Raw genomic sequence first — 12,378 nt, 5'->3', positions numbered from 1 at the left:
GGACATTACTCCTCCCAGCCAGCCCCCCCCCCCCCCCCCCCCCGTCCCTCCTCTGGTGGAGGCCCAGTGCTGCAGCCCGGTGGGTGTGAGAGAGGCGGGCGGGGTGCTGTCCGCAGAGTCCAGACCCGACGGTGCCCTGGGCAGCACGGATGCTCCCATTGCAGGGCGCGTCCCCACGGAGCGCCCCGGCCAGCCTGGGATCTAGGCCTGCAAGGCGGGGGGGGGGGGGGGGGGTGGTCCCGGCCCGCCCCCTGGGGCACACGGCCTCCTGGCTTCTCAAACCGTACGGTTATTTGCTTTTTTGGGTCCTTCTCAAGGCAGACCTCCCTCCAACCTGGCCTCAGAGACGCCCTGCAAGGAGGAGCCGGGACACTGAGCTACCTACGCAGCTACCGTCACCGCGCCCCCTCCCGGGCTCGGGCTCGGGCTCGGGCTCCGGCTCCGCAGTCCCCACCCCACTCCCTTCTCCCACCTCCACCTCTGCGGCGGTAAAATGCAGCACTCGCAGAGCGCCTGCGCAGCTCCCGGGCGGGGCGGCGGGGCGGCGGCGGCGGCGGCGGCGGCGGCGGCTATTTATAGTAGGTGACGTCACCTTGAAATAGACCGTTAGGGCCGGCCCGCCCTTCCCCCCCTCCCACTCCCGCCGCTCCCCGCCGCCCGGCCCGGCGGCTCCCACTGCGCAGGCGTCCTCCGCCCTCCCATCCCCCCCCGCGCGGCCGCCTGTCCTCCCTCGGCGGCGGCGGCGGCGCGAGCCACAGCGTGCGGGGCGAGCCAGCGAGAGGGCGCGAGCGGCGGCGCTGCCTGCAGCCTGCAGCCTGCAGCCTCGGCCGGCCGGCGAGCCAGTGCGCGTGCGCGGCGGCGGCCTCCGCGGCGACCGGGGAGCGGACGCACGGACCTGCGAGCGGGCGAGCGGGCGAGCGGTGCGGGCGCGAGGCGAGGCCGAGCCACGAGCGACATGGGCGACCGAGAGCAGCTGCTGCAGCGGGCGCGGCTGGCCGAGCAGGCGGAGCGCTACGACGACATGGCCTCCGCCATGAAGGCGGTGAGCGCGCCGGGCGGCGTAGGGGAGGGATGGGCGGCTGGGCGGCTGGGCGGCTGGGCGGCAGCTCGCTCCGGGCCCGGGGCGATCCCGCGACCTCGCTGGGCGCGGCCGCCCGCCCGGAGCCCGCGCTTCCCGCGCCGCGCCGCCCCGCCATTTCCTGCGGCCGGGCCGGGGTGGGGTCGGGGGGGGGGGACACAGCCCCTCGGGGACGGCTGGGCCCCAGTGGCCCCTGGCGGGCGGGGGTCGCCGCGTCCCAGCTCGGAGCCGGGGGTGGGGGGAGGGGTGCCCGCATTCCTCGTCCTAGACCGTCCCGCCCGGGCCGGGGCTCCCCTCCCTTTCGCCTGCCTCCGTAACCACAACTTGCGATACAGAAGCACCCAGTGAGCGGCTCCCCGCCTGCCACGACCTCATGTCCGTGAGATTCCGATCCGTAATACGCTCCGCCCGCCGGCGTCGTTCGCGTCCCGTCTTCCCACGCCTGGGTCCGGCTTTGTGTGCGAAGACCCCCACCCCCACCCCCCTGCAGTCTAGACGTGGACGCCAGCGCGAGGGCGGAGGGCGGAGGAGCGCGGCGGGTGTGGGACCCCACTCCCAGGTTTTCGAGGCAGCGGGCATCTGTCCGGAGATCAAATGGGACGTGACTTCCTGGCAAGACAGGGCTGTCTGTGTGCCTTTGCATTCCCGAGACCCACCCGCCTCCCTCCTCCCTCCTCCCTCCTCCCCCCTCCCTAGATTGATTCTGCAGCTTGATTTCCGGCGAAGGAGTCGTGCCCAGCCACACCCTAGCACATACCGTGATCAGGCACCTGCATAGATGAGTCCCCGTTATCCTCTTACTGCCCCTCTGCCTTCTAACTTTATTTTACGCTTTCTCTAAATGAACATTACTTCTCCGCGTCAAGGTCACACAGTGGTAGAGCTACAGCTGACGGCCACCAACCTGCTATGTTCAACCAGTGTACATCATCCTCCGGAGACCTGGGAGGATCCGCCTGGGCCCCACCTTAGACCTAAAGATTCTGCAACTCTAGGGGTAGGACTCCGAAATCTACACCCTAACCAGCGCTTATGGCCATCTTTAGCAGGCTGAAGCTTGACAATTACCCGATTTAAGGCTCGTTTGTCCTCTTGCTGGCCTTGTGACATTTCTCATTCATCTACAGATTGAGAGGCTTGCTAAAATTTCAGAATCTTTTGAAAAGCTGCTTTTTCAAAAGCTGCTTTTAAGGCTTTTGATATTAATGTCATTTGAAATACGTTGAGGAGGTCAGTATTTAGGATTAACCCACTAAGGAAGACACTTGAAGAGGTATCTTTCCTGTGGTGTCCTTGTTACACGTTGCACTAGGTGTGTTTGGAAACCACTACTGCCACTCATTTGTTGATTCATCGGTGATCCTGATTCGAGCACTGGCATGGTGTCACGGGTTAGATAGTCTGAACCAGGGACAGTCTAGATCTGGGATCTGAATGAAGTCTTTATAATTCAGGGGACCTTCTTTAAGGACGTAAATGTAAAAATATATTAATTTTGCAAATTTTACAGAAACAACTGTAAATGTATTTTCTATGAAGGTTCTGAGCTTAATTTCCTTTGGGATAAGAGCCACTTACGTTCACACAGCAAGCCACACTTGAATGAGTGTCTTTTTCCCCAGTAACGAAGTGGTAATAGGATTGTGCAGGCTGAGGCCTCTCTAGACGTTTTAGTGAGGCCCTTGTTCACCCAGTGAATGGGGCTTAAATAAAGGTGAGTTGAGTGTCTAGGAAGAACATTCTGGAGCTCTGGGAAACCTGAGGCACCTTGAAATGGGAAGTAGGGAAAGGATTGAGAGATGTAACTAGAATAAAATACAGTTTAGAGAGAAAAAAAAATTGGCTTTCTGGTCTTCATAAGCAGGCTTGAATCATGCTATCCTGTAGCTAGAAACTTAGGTTCACAGATTTTCCCTGAGGCCCAAAGGTAGCATTTTGCAAACTAATAGACCCTTCTGTGTGTTGGGAATCTGTAATCTCTATCTGAAATGATTGATGGGTTGGATAAGCCATCCAGCATTGAAAAATCAATCCAAGCTCCAATGATGTCATCTGAGAATTGTGATCAATCATTCCCTCAATGTAATTCCTTTTAAAAAGTCAGAAATTCTTTTGTCATCTAAATTAATGGAATATATTCATTGGAAAGGACTTTGCAAGCTTTAGTGGAAGACCGTTTCTTAGGCTTTACCTATTAAGTTGATATTTGTACATACTTAATGTTCTTGGGGAGACTCAGTCCCCATTTTATTAATATAGTAGGCTTAAAGTAGAGCTTTGGAAAAAGGGAAACTCCAGTAACCCTTTGGGTTTATGTGGGCTTTCTTCAGGGTGGTGGAAGGGAAGGTAAGTAGACTGCTCGAGGGTAAATGGAGCAGCACGCCTGAGTGAGGAGATGTTCTGATGTCACCACTCTGTAACCTCGAAACTTAACATCTCTTGGCTTCCAATCCTTTGCAGGGTAAAACAAGTAATGTTGGGGTTACTATCGAGTCATTTTTCTGTCTTTATTCTTCTAATTTGTTTTCTGTTCTCTTTATAATTTAAATGGTCACCTAATAATAATGCCTGCCTGTAATCATTGATGTTCCTATCACCTGGAGGATGGTGTTGGTAAGCTTTAAGAAAAATCATGCGTATTGGAAACAATGGTGTTGCCTCAAGTCATTTGAGAACCGAAGTTCCCTGCCTTACCCCATCCTTTGAAGAGGCGAGAAATGCTTCTGAAGTGAAGTAAAGGAGGGTCTTCAGGATCTCTTCATCTCATACCTAGCAGCTTACAAAGAGTGTAATAGTGGGAAGAAACATTGTGAAAGATTGTTAAGAACTTAGGTCCTCTCTAGGCTGGGCTTGGAATGACCTTACCCAAATCGTAACCTCTGAAAAACGGATACTATACCATCTTGTGAGAAAGTGAAATAAACTGGAATAAACCTGTAAAGGGGGATGAAAGTGTCCATGCATTAGACTAAGTGATTTAAGGAAAGAGTGTAAATAACCAGATTACTGGTGAATGAATACTCGTGGGTAGACATAATTCATTCACATCTCTTATTGCCTTAAGTCATCTATTTTATATAGATTGTAATTTTGAGTTTATAAAACATCAGAATTAGTTAGGAAAGCATGGTGTATTTTGACATTGATACACAGTTGATTACAAAAGTTGGCAAAGGACAGAGAAATACATCTGAAGGCTTGAAGAATTATCTATAGAAATCTTGATTGCAGGAACAAAGCTGCAGCTTAAAGAAACAGCCTGAGAGGAAGAGGCACTTGGCCTAACCAGTGGCAAAAAACTCTTATTCCAACAGCTGTGAGTTTATGGAAAGTGGGGGAATGAGCAGGTGGTGTATAAAAGGAGAGCTCGACTGAGTTGCTCAGGTTGAGACATAACCCGTGTTGCAGATATTAAAACTAAGGATGATTTTGAGGTGTACCAAAATTGTGGTTAGTGTGAAATCTTAAAGCCACATCAGTGCTGTAGTTAGAAATACGTATAAACTAGGGAGTACTATTTCCCACCAAGTGGTCATTTGTAATGTAAGTATTGCTTTGCCATATACTGGCTGAGGAAGAAAAGAAGGTTCTGGATTCTTGCAGTAGCCTGAATTAAAAGGACTTCAGATGGTGAATAGTTCAGAGCCTTGCCTGGAATTTCATATTGTGGTAGATGCAGTGTCACATTTTCAGAAATGGTTTGGGAGGAGACACCCCAAATGTGTTTCATCGAGTTTATGGAACTTAATCATTTTACCGAATAGGCATTCAGTAAATGGTTGCTGTTACTCCATGTGTACATTCTCACTTAATTTTCATAACTCTGGATGGGCTAACTCGGGATAGTTAACTTCGTTTTACAAATGAGATTTAAAGAGGTTAATTTTCTCGATGTCAGGTTGTAAAACCAAGATTTGAACTTTTTTTTTTTTTTAATATTTATTTATTTATTTATTTATTTATATTTATTTATGATAGTCACAGAGAGAGAGAGAGAGAGAGAGGCAGAGACACAGGCAGAGGGAGAAGCAGGCTCCATGCACCGGGAGCCCGATGTGGGATTCGATCCCGGGTCTCCAGGATTGCGCCCTGGGCCAAAGGCAGGCGCCAAACCGCCGCGCCACCCAGGGATCCCAAGATTTGCACTCTTTAATTTAGAACTCTCACTTTAACCTTGCAGGCCCTTTACACAGGTGGGCTTAGTGAACAAGTAATTTCATCTATCAGAAGTCATTTTTGCCAGGTTTGACTTCAAACAGAATCTACCACTGTGGTTCTTAGCTATAGCAGGGGAGTGTAAAAGGCAGTCTCACACATGGGATTTGCTTGTTCTCCTGAAGAACAGGAGTTGTCTTTTTTTTTTTTTAAGCTTAAGAAGCAAAGTATTAATTGAATTTGAATTCTTGCTATGAATTAAGAAGTGCAGAACTATGTTAAGTTGTACTTGGGGTATTTTAAGAAATTGCTTGGCACCAGTTTCTCCAAAAATTTTTTTAAGTACATTTTATAAGCTGATGAGTCCTAACATTTCATTAGCTGGGTTATTGGTAAAATTCCTCCCAGTATCCAGGTTGGAGCCACCTGTCTTCTACCCCACCACCTGGGTGCTCTTTTTGCTCCTGGCTGCAGTGGCTTTTCCCTCCGGGTCGGGGGCGGTGGCACTTCCCTGCCATCGGAACCTGGCATAGCTTCTGAAGCTTTTGGTGCTGCTGCCTCCAGGGACTGTAGCATGCAGTAATGCCATTCAGATGGCTTGTATTTAATCCCTGCCAATTCCTACAAAAATGTTCAGTTTTGTCAAGAGGAAGAAAAGGCAGTCTCTCCATGATACAAAGGTGGCTCTTTTGACTAATGTTAAGCTTTGAGTGGACATTAACTACCTGAACTCAACTGCTCTAACCTTGAAGTGTAGCTTCTCTTTGGCTTTCTAGAACTGCACCCTCACCCTGGTGAGGACAGGGAGCAGTCTTTCCAGGCCTGGGCAAGTGGTGACAGATGGGTACTTTACCAGCTTGGGACTAGGCAGTCTTCACTTTGAAGGTAGTAAATTGGGAAGAGTTTGCCAAAAAAGCTTTCATCCCCTGCCTCATGTTTTTTTTTTTTTTCCTTTTTTTTTTTAAATACATAACAGGGCTCTGCCAAAGAAGCTTGAAGATTTTATGCTGTGAATATGTTTACCTAATTGTTCCTGAGAATTATTTTCTCCCATTGTAAACTCTTATATCAAAAGCAGGCTTGTTGGTAGCAAGTGGGTGTGGGTAAAAGTATAAAAGATGGACTATAAAGGATGGGAGTGCCCTTCAGAAGTAACATTTACCCTGACTTTAGTGATGCGGCCTGGCAGTCCAGGGGTGGCATTTTTTGTTTGCTCAGTATTACTTTTGAAGTTGAATGTTTCCCAGATTAAGAACTCTAAGTTTCCCAAATAGTCCCTGTGCTATTTTTGGCAGTGGATCTATTTTTACTCACAAACACATAGTTTATTGCCTGGTGAGTTAGTGGGAGGAGGCCCTTAGGGATTTTTGAGTAAGCGAATGGTGTCATAGGAAGATAGATGAGTTAGTAGCCTATCAGGTTATTTGTAACTTTTAGTACTGCTGTGTAGTCTCAGAGCAGAGGAAATGGGGTGAAATGAGTGCCCCCCCCCCTCCACCCTCCGGCTGGGAGCTGGTGCAGCCAAAGGCAGCAGTATGATATGGACATCAGTCAGATGGCTGGCCTGGCCTGGAGTCCAATCTTTTTTTTTTTTTTTTTTTTTCTGGAGTCCAATCCTTAAAGGAAGTGGAGAGATGGGCCTTTTTAAATGGGGAATGGTCTGGTGACTTAAGGTTTTCAGAGAGTAAGTGGGATTAAGTGGGGTGGGAGGTGGGCAGGCAAATAGGAAGGCAGAAAGGCTGTGAACTGAGGTGAGAAGCCTGTTAGAGTGGTGCAGCCGCATGAAGACTTAGTGTCTGGAATGGCTGCCCTGAGGGTAGCTGATGTGTGGCAGAAATGAGGGTGTGTTGAAACTGGTTGGAGTAGAGAGCAGATTGAGAACCAATGGGCAGGTCTGTCTTGAAAATTCTGTCTTGTTTTTGCTTCATGTTCCCAGTTAGAAACCATTTGGAAACTTGAAATTGTAAAGCTGCACTAAATCATCTCCGTAGACTACCGCATGCAGATGACCATCCAGCTGCTTTAGTATCTGTGTGGTTGGGACTAGTAGTTTTTGTTTCCTTTCCATTGCACTACATTGCCTCCCAGTGTCTGCTGCTCTTAGTGTGTGACCAGACTTTTCCTTCCCTTTCCTACCTCCAGTATGGAATTGGAAATATTGGGAATTGATGCTGACTAATACTAATAAAGGTTATTCGTCTTAGGTATCACCAATCAAGACTGGCTGCAAATCTTGTTTGTTTTAATAGGCCATCTGATTTCGCCTCAGTCTATACTTTTCCAATCTAGGGAAAACTCATTTTCCTTTAGTTATCCAGTCAAGTAATGATCTTCCTCCCATAAGTTTCCCTTTCTTAACTGAGTTGTAACCCAAGAGTATTAAAAATACTATTTAAACGTATCCAGTTTTTTCCTAGTTAGGCCCTGGCTGGGTTCTAAGAACAATGCTTGCTTAGCTGTTAGTCACACTCAGCTGATGCTGATAGTGATTCATTCAGACTGGCAGGAACCCAGATGATTGTTACATAAACACTAATATTCCTAGTAAATGATTTTTCTTGTGAAGGTGTCATACATATTGCCCAGTAGCCTTTTTGGGTAGTTTATTCCTGATGCACAAGGGCTGCATGAATTTTTGAAACACAGATAAAACTAAATTTCATTTACATTGATAACAACCTCATGCCTTCCCACACCTTTTTATTTTGCTCAGGAAAAAATGGAATCCTAGAATATTAGAACTGAAGAGGTCCTTGGAAGTCATTTAGGCCATTGGCCCTTAGGTTACTTCTGATCCCCAGACAGCGTCATATAGCTAGTTCAGGCTAAACCCCACAGCTTTCTTAGTTTTGTTTTGTTTTTGCTTTTGTTTTAGTAATGATACTGTCCATTGTACAAACACCCTGTGTGATATGTAAAGATATTTCACATATACACTCAATTTTAAAGATACACTCTGGGGAGTTATGTTGATATTTCTTTGTGACAATCTAATAAGCAGCTTTATTAGCCACAGGGTGAAATCTTAGTGACTCCTTATGGATATCATTTGCACTTTTATGTCAAGTGCCCTTAGATACATTTACTGCAGGATCTAAGAAACTCTTAGTTGTGTGCTTGCCTTCTGTTTTACTGAATATTGTCCTGGAAAAAGTGACTCATTTGAGAGGATTCAACAATCTGAGATTTGTCAGAGGATCAAAGATGGAATTTTGATTGATAAGGGTTCTTTCTTAAAAGACCAAATTAACAAGTATCTATAAAGTCTCTATATTCCCAGTAAACAAATGGGAGTGTTTGAAGAAACTCACTGGAGGAGAAAACCAATAGGGTTACAGGTCTTCACCTGGATTTGAAGGGAGCGTGGATTTGGGGTTAGAAGATTACCCAGGACTGGGACAGATAACCTAGAAAAAGTGAGGGGACCACTCACATCTGTGTGAGGAGGAATGAGGAACCTGGTGTGTAGGCAGCCCTCCTGGGGATGGGCAGAGGCAGCCTGTGGCCAGAGACCACCCTGAAGAACAAAGTGGGGTTGTTGGGTTGATTGAGTAGGCAGAGGAGGAAAGACAATCCAGGCTGGGGATTTGCAGCAAAAGAGTAGGGGTGCTGGGGCCAGGGAAATAGGAAAATTAGAAGATGAAGTTAGTATTTTTATTGGGGAAGGTCTTGCTGGTAGACAATGAAGAATGTGGCCTTTACACATAATGATTATATTTGTTGCTTATGTTCTTGAATTAATTTTTTTGATCTTTTTTAGAATTTCTGATTCTCCACTGCTCAGTCTTTCAATCCATGTTAAAGCGTGTCTGTTTTAATATGCTGTTAATAACTTTCTCCCCTGAACCTGGCTTTTCCCCCTGTCCCTCAATTTCAGGAATTTCTTTTTTCTTTGTTGAGTGTTTTATGGTTTCCTAAGAGTTTTCTTTTTTTTTTTCTGAAAATTAAAGACCTTTACCGGTAAGTCATAATTAAGGAATTCCCCTACTTTATAGAGGCCAGTTTAGAAAATTCGTGGCTTTCCTGGACCACGGACCCAGGTTTTTCTGATTCTAGGTCTGTATTAGTTTCCTTGGGCTGCCAAAAAAAAGTACCACAAGCTGGGTAGCTTATTATTATTATTTTTTTAAGATTTATTTATTTATTTATTCAGAGAGAGAGAGAAAGAGAGAGGCAGTGACACAGGCAGAGGGAGAAGCAGGCTCCATGCAGGGAGCCCAATGTGGGACTCGATCCTGGGTCCCCAGGATCACACCCCCAGGCTGCAGGTGGCGCTAAACTGCTGCGCCACTGGGGCTGCCTGCTGGGTAGATTAAAACAGCAAATTATGCTGTTGCATTTGGGAAGGTTAGAAGTCCAAGATCAAGGTGTCAGCAGGCTGTACTCCTTCTGAAGGCATTAGGGAAGAACCTTTGCCTCTCTCTTAGCTTCTGGTGGCTCTTGGTAATCCTTGGTGTTTCTTGGCTGATAGACACATCACTCCAATCTCTGCCTCCATCATCACATGGCATTCTCCCTGTGTTTGTGTGTCTCCAAATCTCACACTCCTTATAAGGGCACCAGTCACTGGATTTAGGATCTAGCCTAATACAGGCTGACCTCATCTTGACTTGATTACATCTGTAGAGGTCCTGTCCCCAATAAGGTCACATTCACAGGTCCAAGGGTTAGTACTTCAGTGTAACATTGGGAGACACAATTCAACAACACAACAAAGTCCAGCGCCCTTAGTACTACGTACATAGCTGGCTTGCTTGGAGTTGGCATCATGAACTACCTAAAGAAAGTTACAGCTTGTAAAATGTAACATTTCTCCTTAACATAATTGGTGCTTCCATCCTTGATGGCCAGTCAGGGTTTCCTGTTAGGTAGGTCAAAGTAGAGCTTATAGCTGAGGAACTTTGCTTCCTTAGAGCAGCGGCTAGGGGCACGTTACTGTCACTAATGATTTGGCAAAGGAATTGTACGATCTCACTGTTGATAATACCTTTTACAGAATAACTGAACCTCAGGGGTTTTTCATCCCCCACTAGGTACCACCACAATTTTTCCATAATTGTCTTTATCCCCAAACCTCTGCAAGATGAAGGCAACACCTTAAAAGACCTGAATTATGAATTTCTCAAATCCCTTATCACTGAATATTTTATTTCAAGTATTTATTCTTTTTAGACTACAGTTGTCCTTCAGACAGGATCTATGACTGGTTTGTCTCTAGCTTGTCTGTGCTGGTTGTTGATGAGGTTCAAAGGAACCTCATCTTTCTAAGATTTTTGGATTTGAATCTTAGTGTTTATCTTTTGGGGATTTTGCAGGTGACAGAGCTCAATGAACCTCTTTCCAATGAAGATCGAAACCTCCTCTCTGTGGCCTACAAGAATGTGGTTGGTGCCAGGCGATCTTCCTGGAGGGTCATCAGCAGCATTGAGCAGAAAACCATGGCTGATGGAAACGAAAAGAAATTGGAGAAAGTTAAAGCTTACCGGGAGAAGATTGAGAAGGAGCTGGAAACAGTGTGCAATGATGTCCTGGCTCTGCTTGACAAGTTCCTCATCAAGAACTGCAATGATTTCCAGTATGAGAGCAAGGTATTTTACCTGAAAATGAAAGGCGATTACTACCGCTACTTGGCAGAGGTAGCTTCCGGGGAGAAGAAAAACAGTGTGGTCGAAGCTTCTGAGGCTGCCTACAAAGAAGCCTTTGAAATCAGCAAAGAGCACATGCAGCCAACGCACCCCATCCGGCTGGGTCTGGCCCTCAATTTCTCCGTGTTCTACTATGAGATCCAGAATGCACCCGAGCAGGCCTGCCTCTTAGCCAAACAAGCCTTCGATGATGCCATAGCTGAGCTGGACACACTAAACGAAGATTCCTATAAGGACTCCACGCTCATCATGCAGTTGCTGCGAGACAACCTCACCCTCTGGACGAGTGACCAGCAGGATGAAGAAGCAGGAGAAGGCAACTGAAGAGTCTTCGGGTCTTGGGCCCTTCCCTTCACCCACCACCCCCCATCATCACTGATTCTTCCTTGCCACAATCACTAAATATCTAGTGCTAAACCTATCTGTATTGGCAGCACAGCTACTCAGAGCTGCTCTCCTGCCCTTTGGGAAGCAGTTTCAGATAAATCTTCATGGGCATTGCTGGATTGATGGTTGCTTTAAGCCCACAGGGGCTCCCTTTTTCCGAATTGTGCAGACAAGTGCGTTCTGAATGAGGCATTCTACTATGCCTGTTGATCTATGTGAAATCCAAGCAAAAGCAATGGGGAAGTTTAGAAAGGAGAGTTAGCCAACATAGGCTACAGTTGATATATAAATGATCCATTTAAAACAAGCTGATAGTGTTTTGTTAAGCAGTACATCTTGTGCATGCAAAAAATGAATTCACCCCTCCCACCTCTTTCTTCAGCTAATGGAAAACTGTTAAGGGAAGCTGATTAAAAAGAGACCACTTGCTCCTTTCCATCAACTTTATAAGAAACTGTTTTAACGTGAGGTTTCAGTAGCGCCTTGTTTTGCCTCTTTAAATTATGATGTGCACAAACCTTCTTTTTCAATGCAATGCATCTAAAGTTTTGATACCTGTAACTTTTTTTTTTTTGGTTGCGATTGTTTAAGAATCATGGATTTATTTTTTGTAACTCTTTGGCTATTGTCCTTGTGTATCCTGACAGCGCCATGTGTGTCAGCCCACGTCAATCAAGATGGGTGATTATGAAATGCCAGACTTCTAAATTAAATGTTTTGGAATTCAGTGGGTAAATAAATGCTGCTTTGGGGATATTCTGTCTATGTGTGGTTTTCATTTCCCCCCCCTCTCAAGGAGCTTTCTTACCAGGTTACCATTTTGAATCCTGGTTTTAGTTTCAAGCACTGAAGCATTTTTAGCACAGTAGGTTTTCCTGCTCTCTAATTCCAATACACATTTTGCAGTATACAAGACTCATGAGTTTTCAGTTTTCTGTGAAACCATTCCACATGGCCTCTCATCCACTCTTCCTGATAACTGGTGCTTCTAGTATGGAAGCTGCAGACCAAAATGCTCAGTCTTCCTCTGTACAGCACCTGATCTGGTGAAAGGCCAAACCTTTGTTTAACTTGGGAAGGTGTAGCTTGACCCACCCTACTGAAATGTTGGTT

At 46.5% G+C, this 12,378-nt stretch overlaps 1 protein-coding gene across 2 annotated transcripts; it reads left to right on the top strand.

The window, feature by feature from the left end:
- Window positions 1–730: 730 nt before the first annotated feature.
- On the top strand, window positions 731–12,019 carry YWHAH (tyrosine 3-monooxygenase/tryptophan 5-monooxygenase activation protein eta). 2 transcript variants are annotated; one of them, XM_055323175.1, is made up of 2 exons: window positions 731–1,042; window positions 10,549–12,019. In XM_055323175.1, the coding sequence occupies exons 1-2, from the start codon at window positions 956–958 to the stop codon at window positions 11,200–11,202; spliced, it is 741 nt and encodes a 246-aa protein (XP_055179150.1). In that variant the 5' UTR covers window positions 731–955; the 3' UTR covers window positions 11,203–12,019. The 2 variants fall into 2 exon arrangements, with proteins under 2 accessions (XP_055179150.1, XP_055179149.1); XM_055323174.1 differs by lacking the exon at window positions 731–1,042 and adding an exon at window positions 1,837–2,075.
- The last annotated feature ends 359 nt before the right edge of the window (window positions 12,020–12,378 follow it).

Source organism: Nyctereutes procyonoides, unplaced genomic scaffold (assembly GCF_905146905.1).
Source record: "Nyctereutes procyonoides isolate TBG_1078 unplaced genomic scaffold, NYPRO_anot_genome, whole genome shotgun sequence".
Lineage (NCBI taxonomy): Eukaryota > Metazoa > Chordata > Mammalia > Carnivora > Canidae > Nyctereutes > Nyctereutes procyonoides.
Note: the sequence above shows the minus strand (reverse complement) of the source record. Positions and strands in the feature narration are given on the sequence as shown.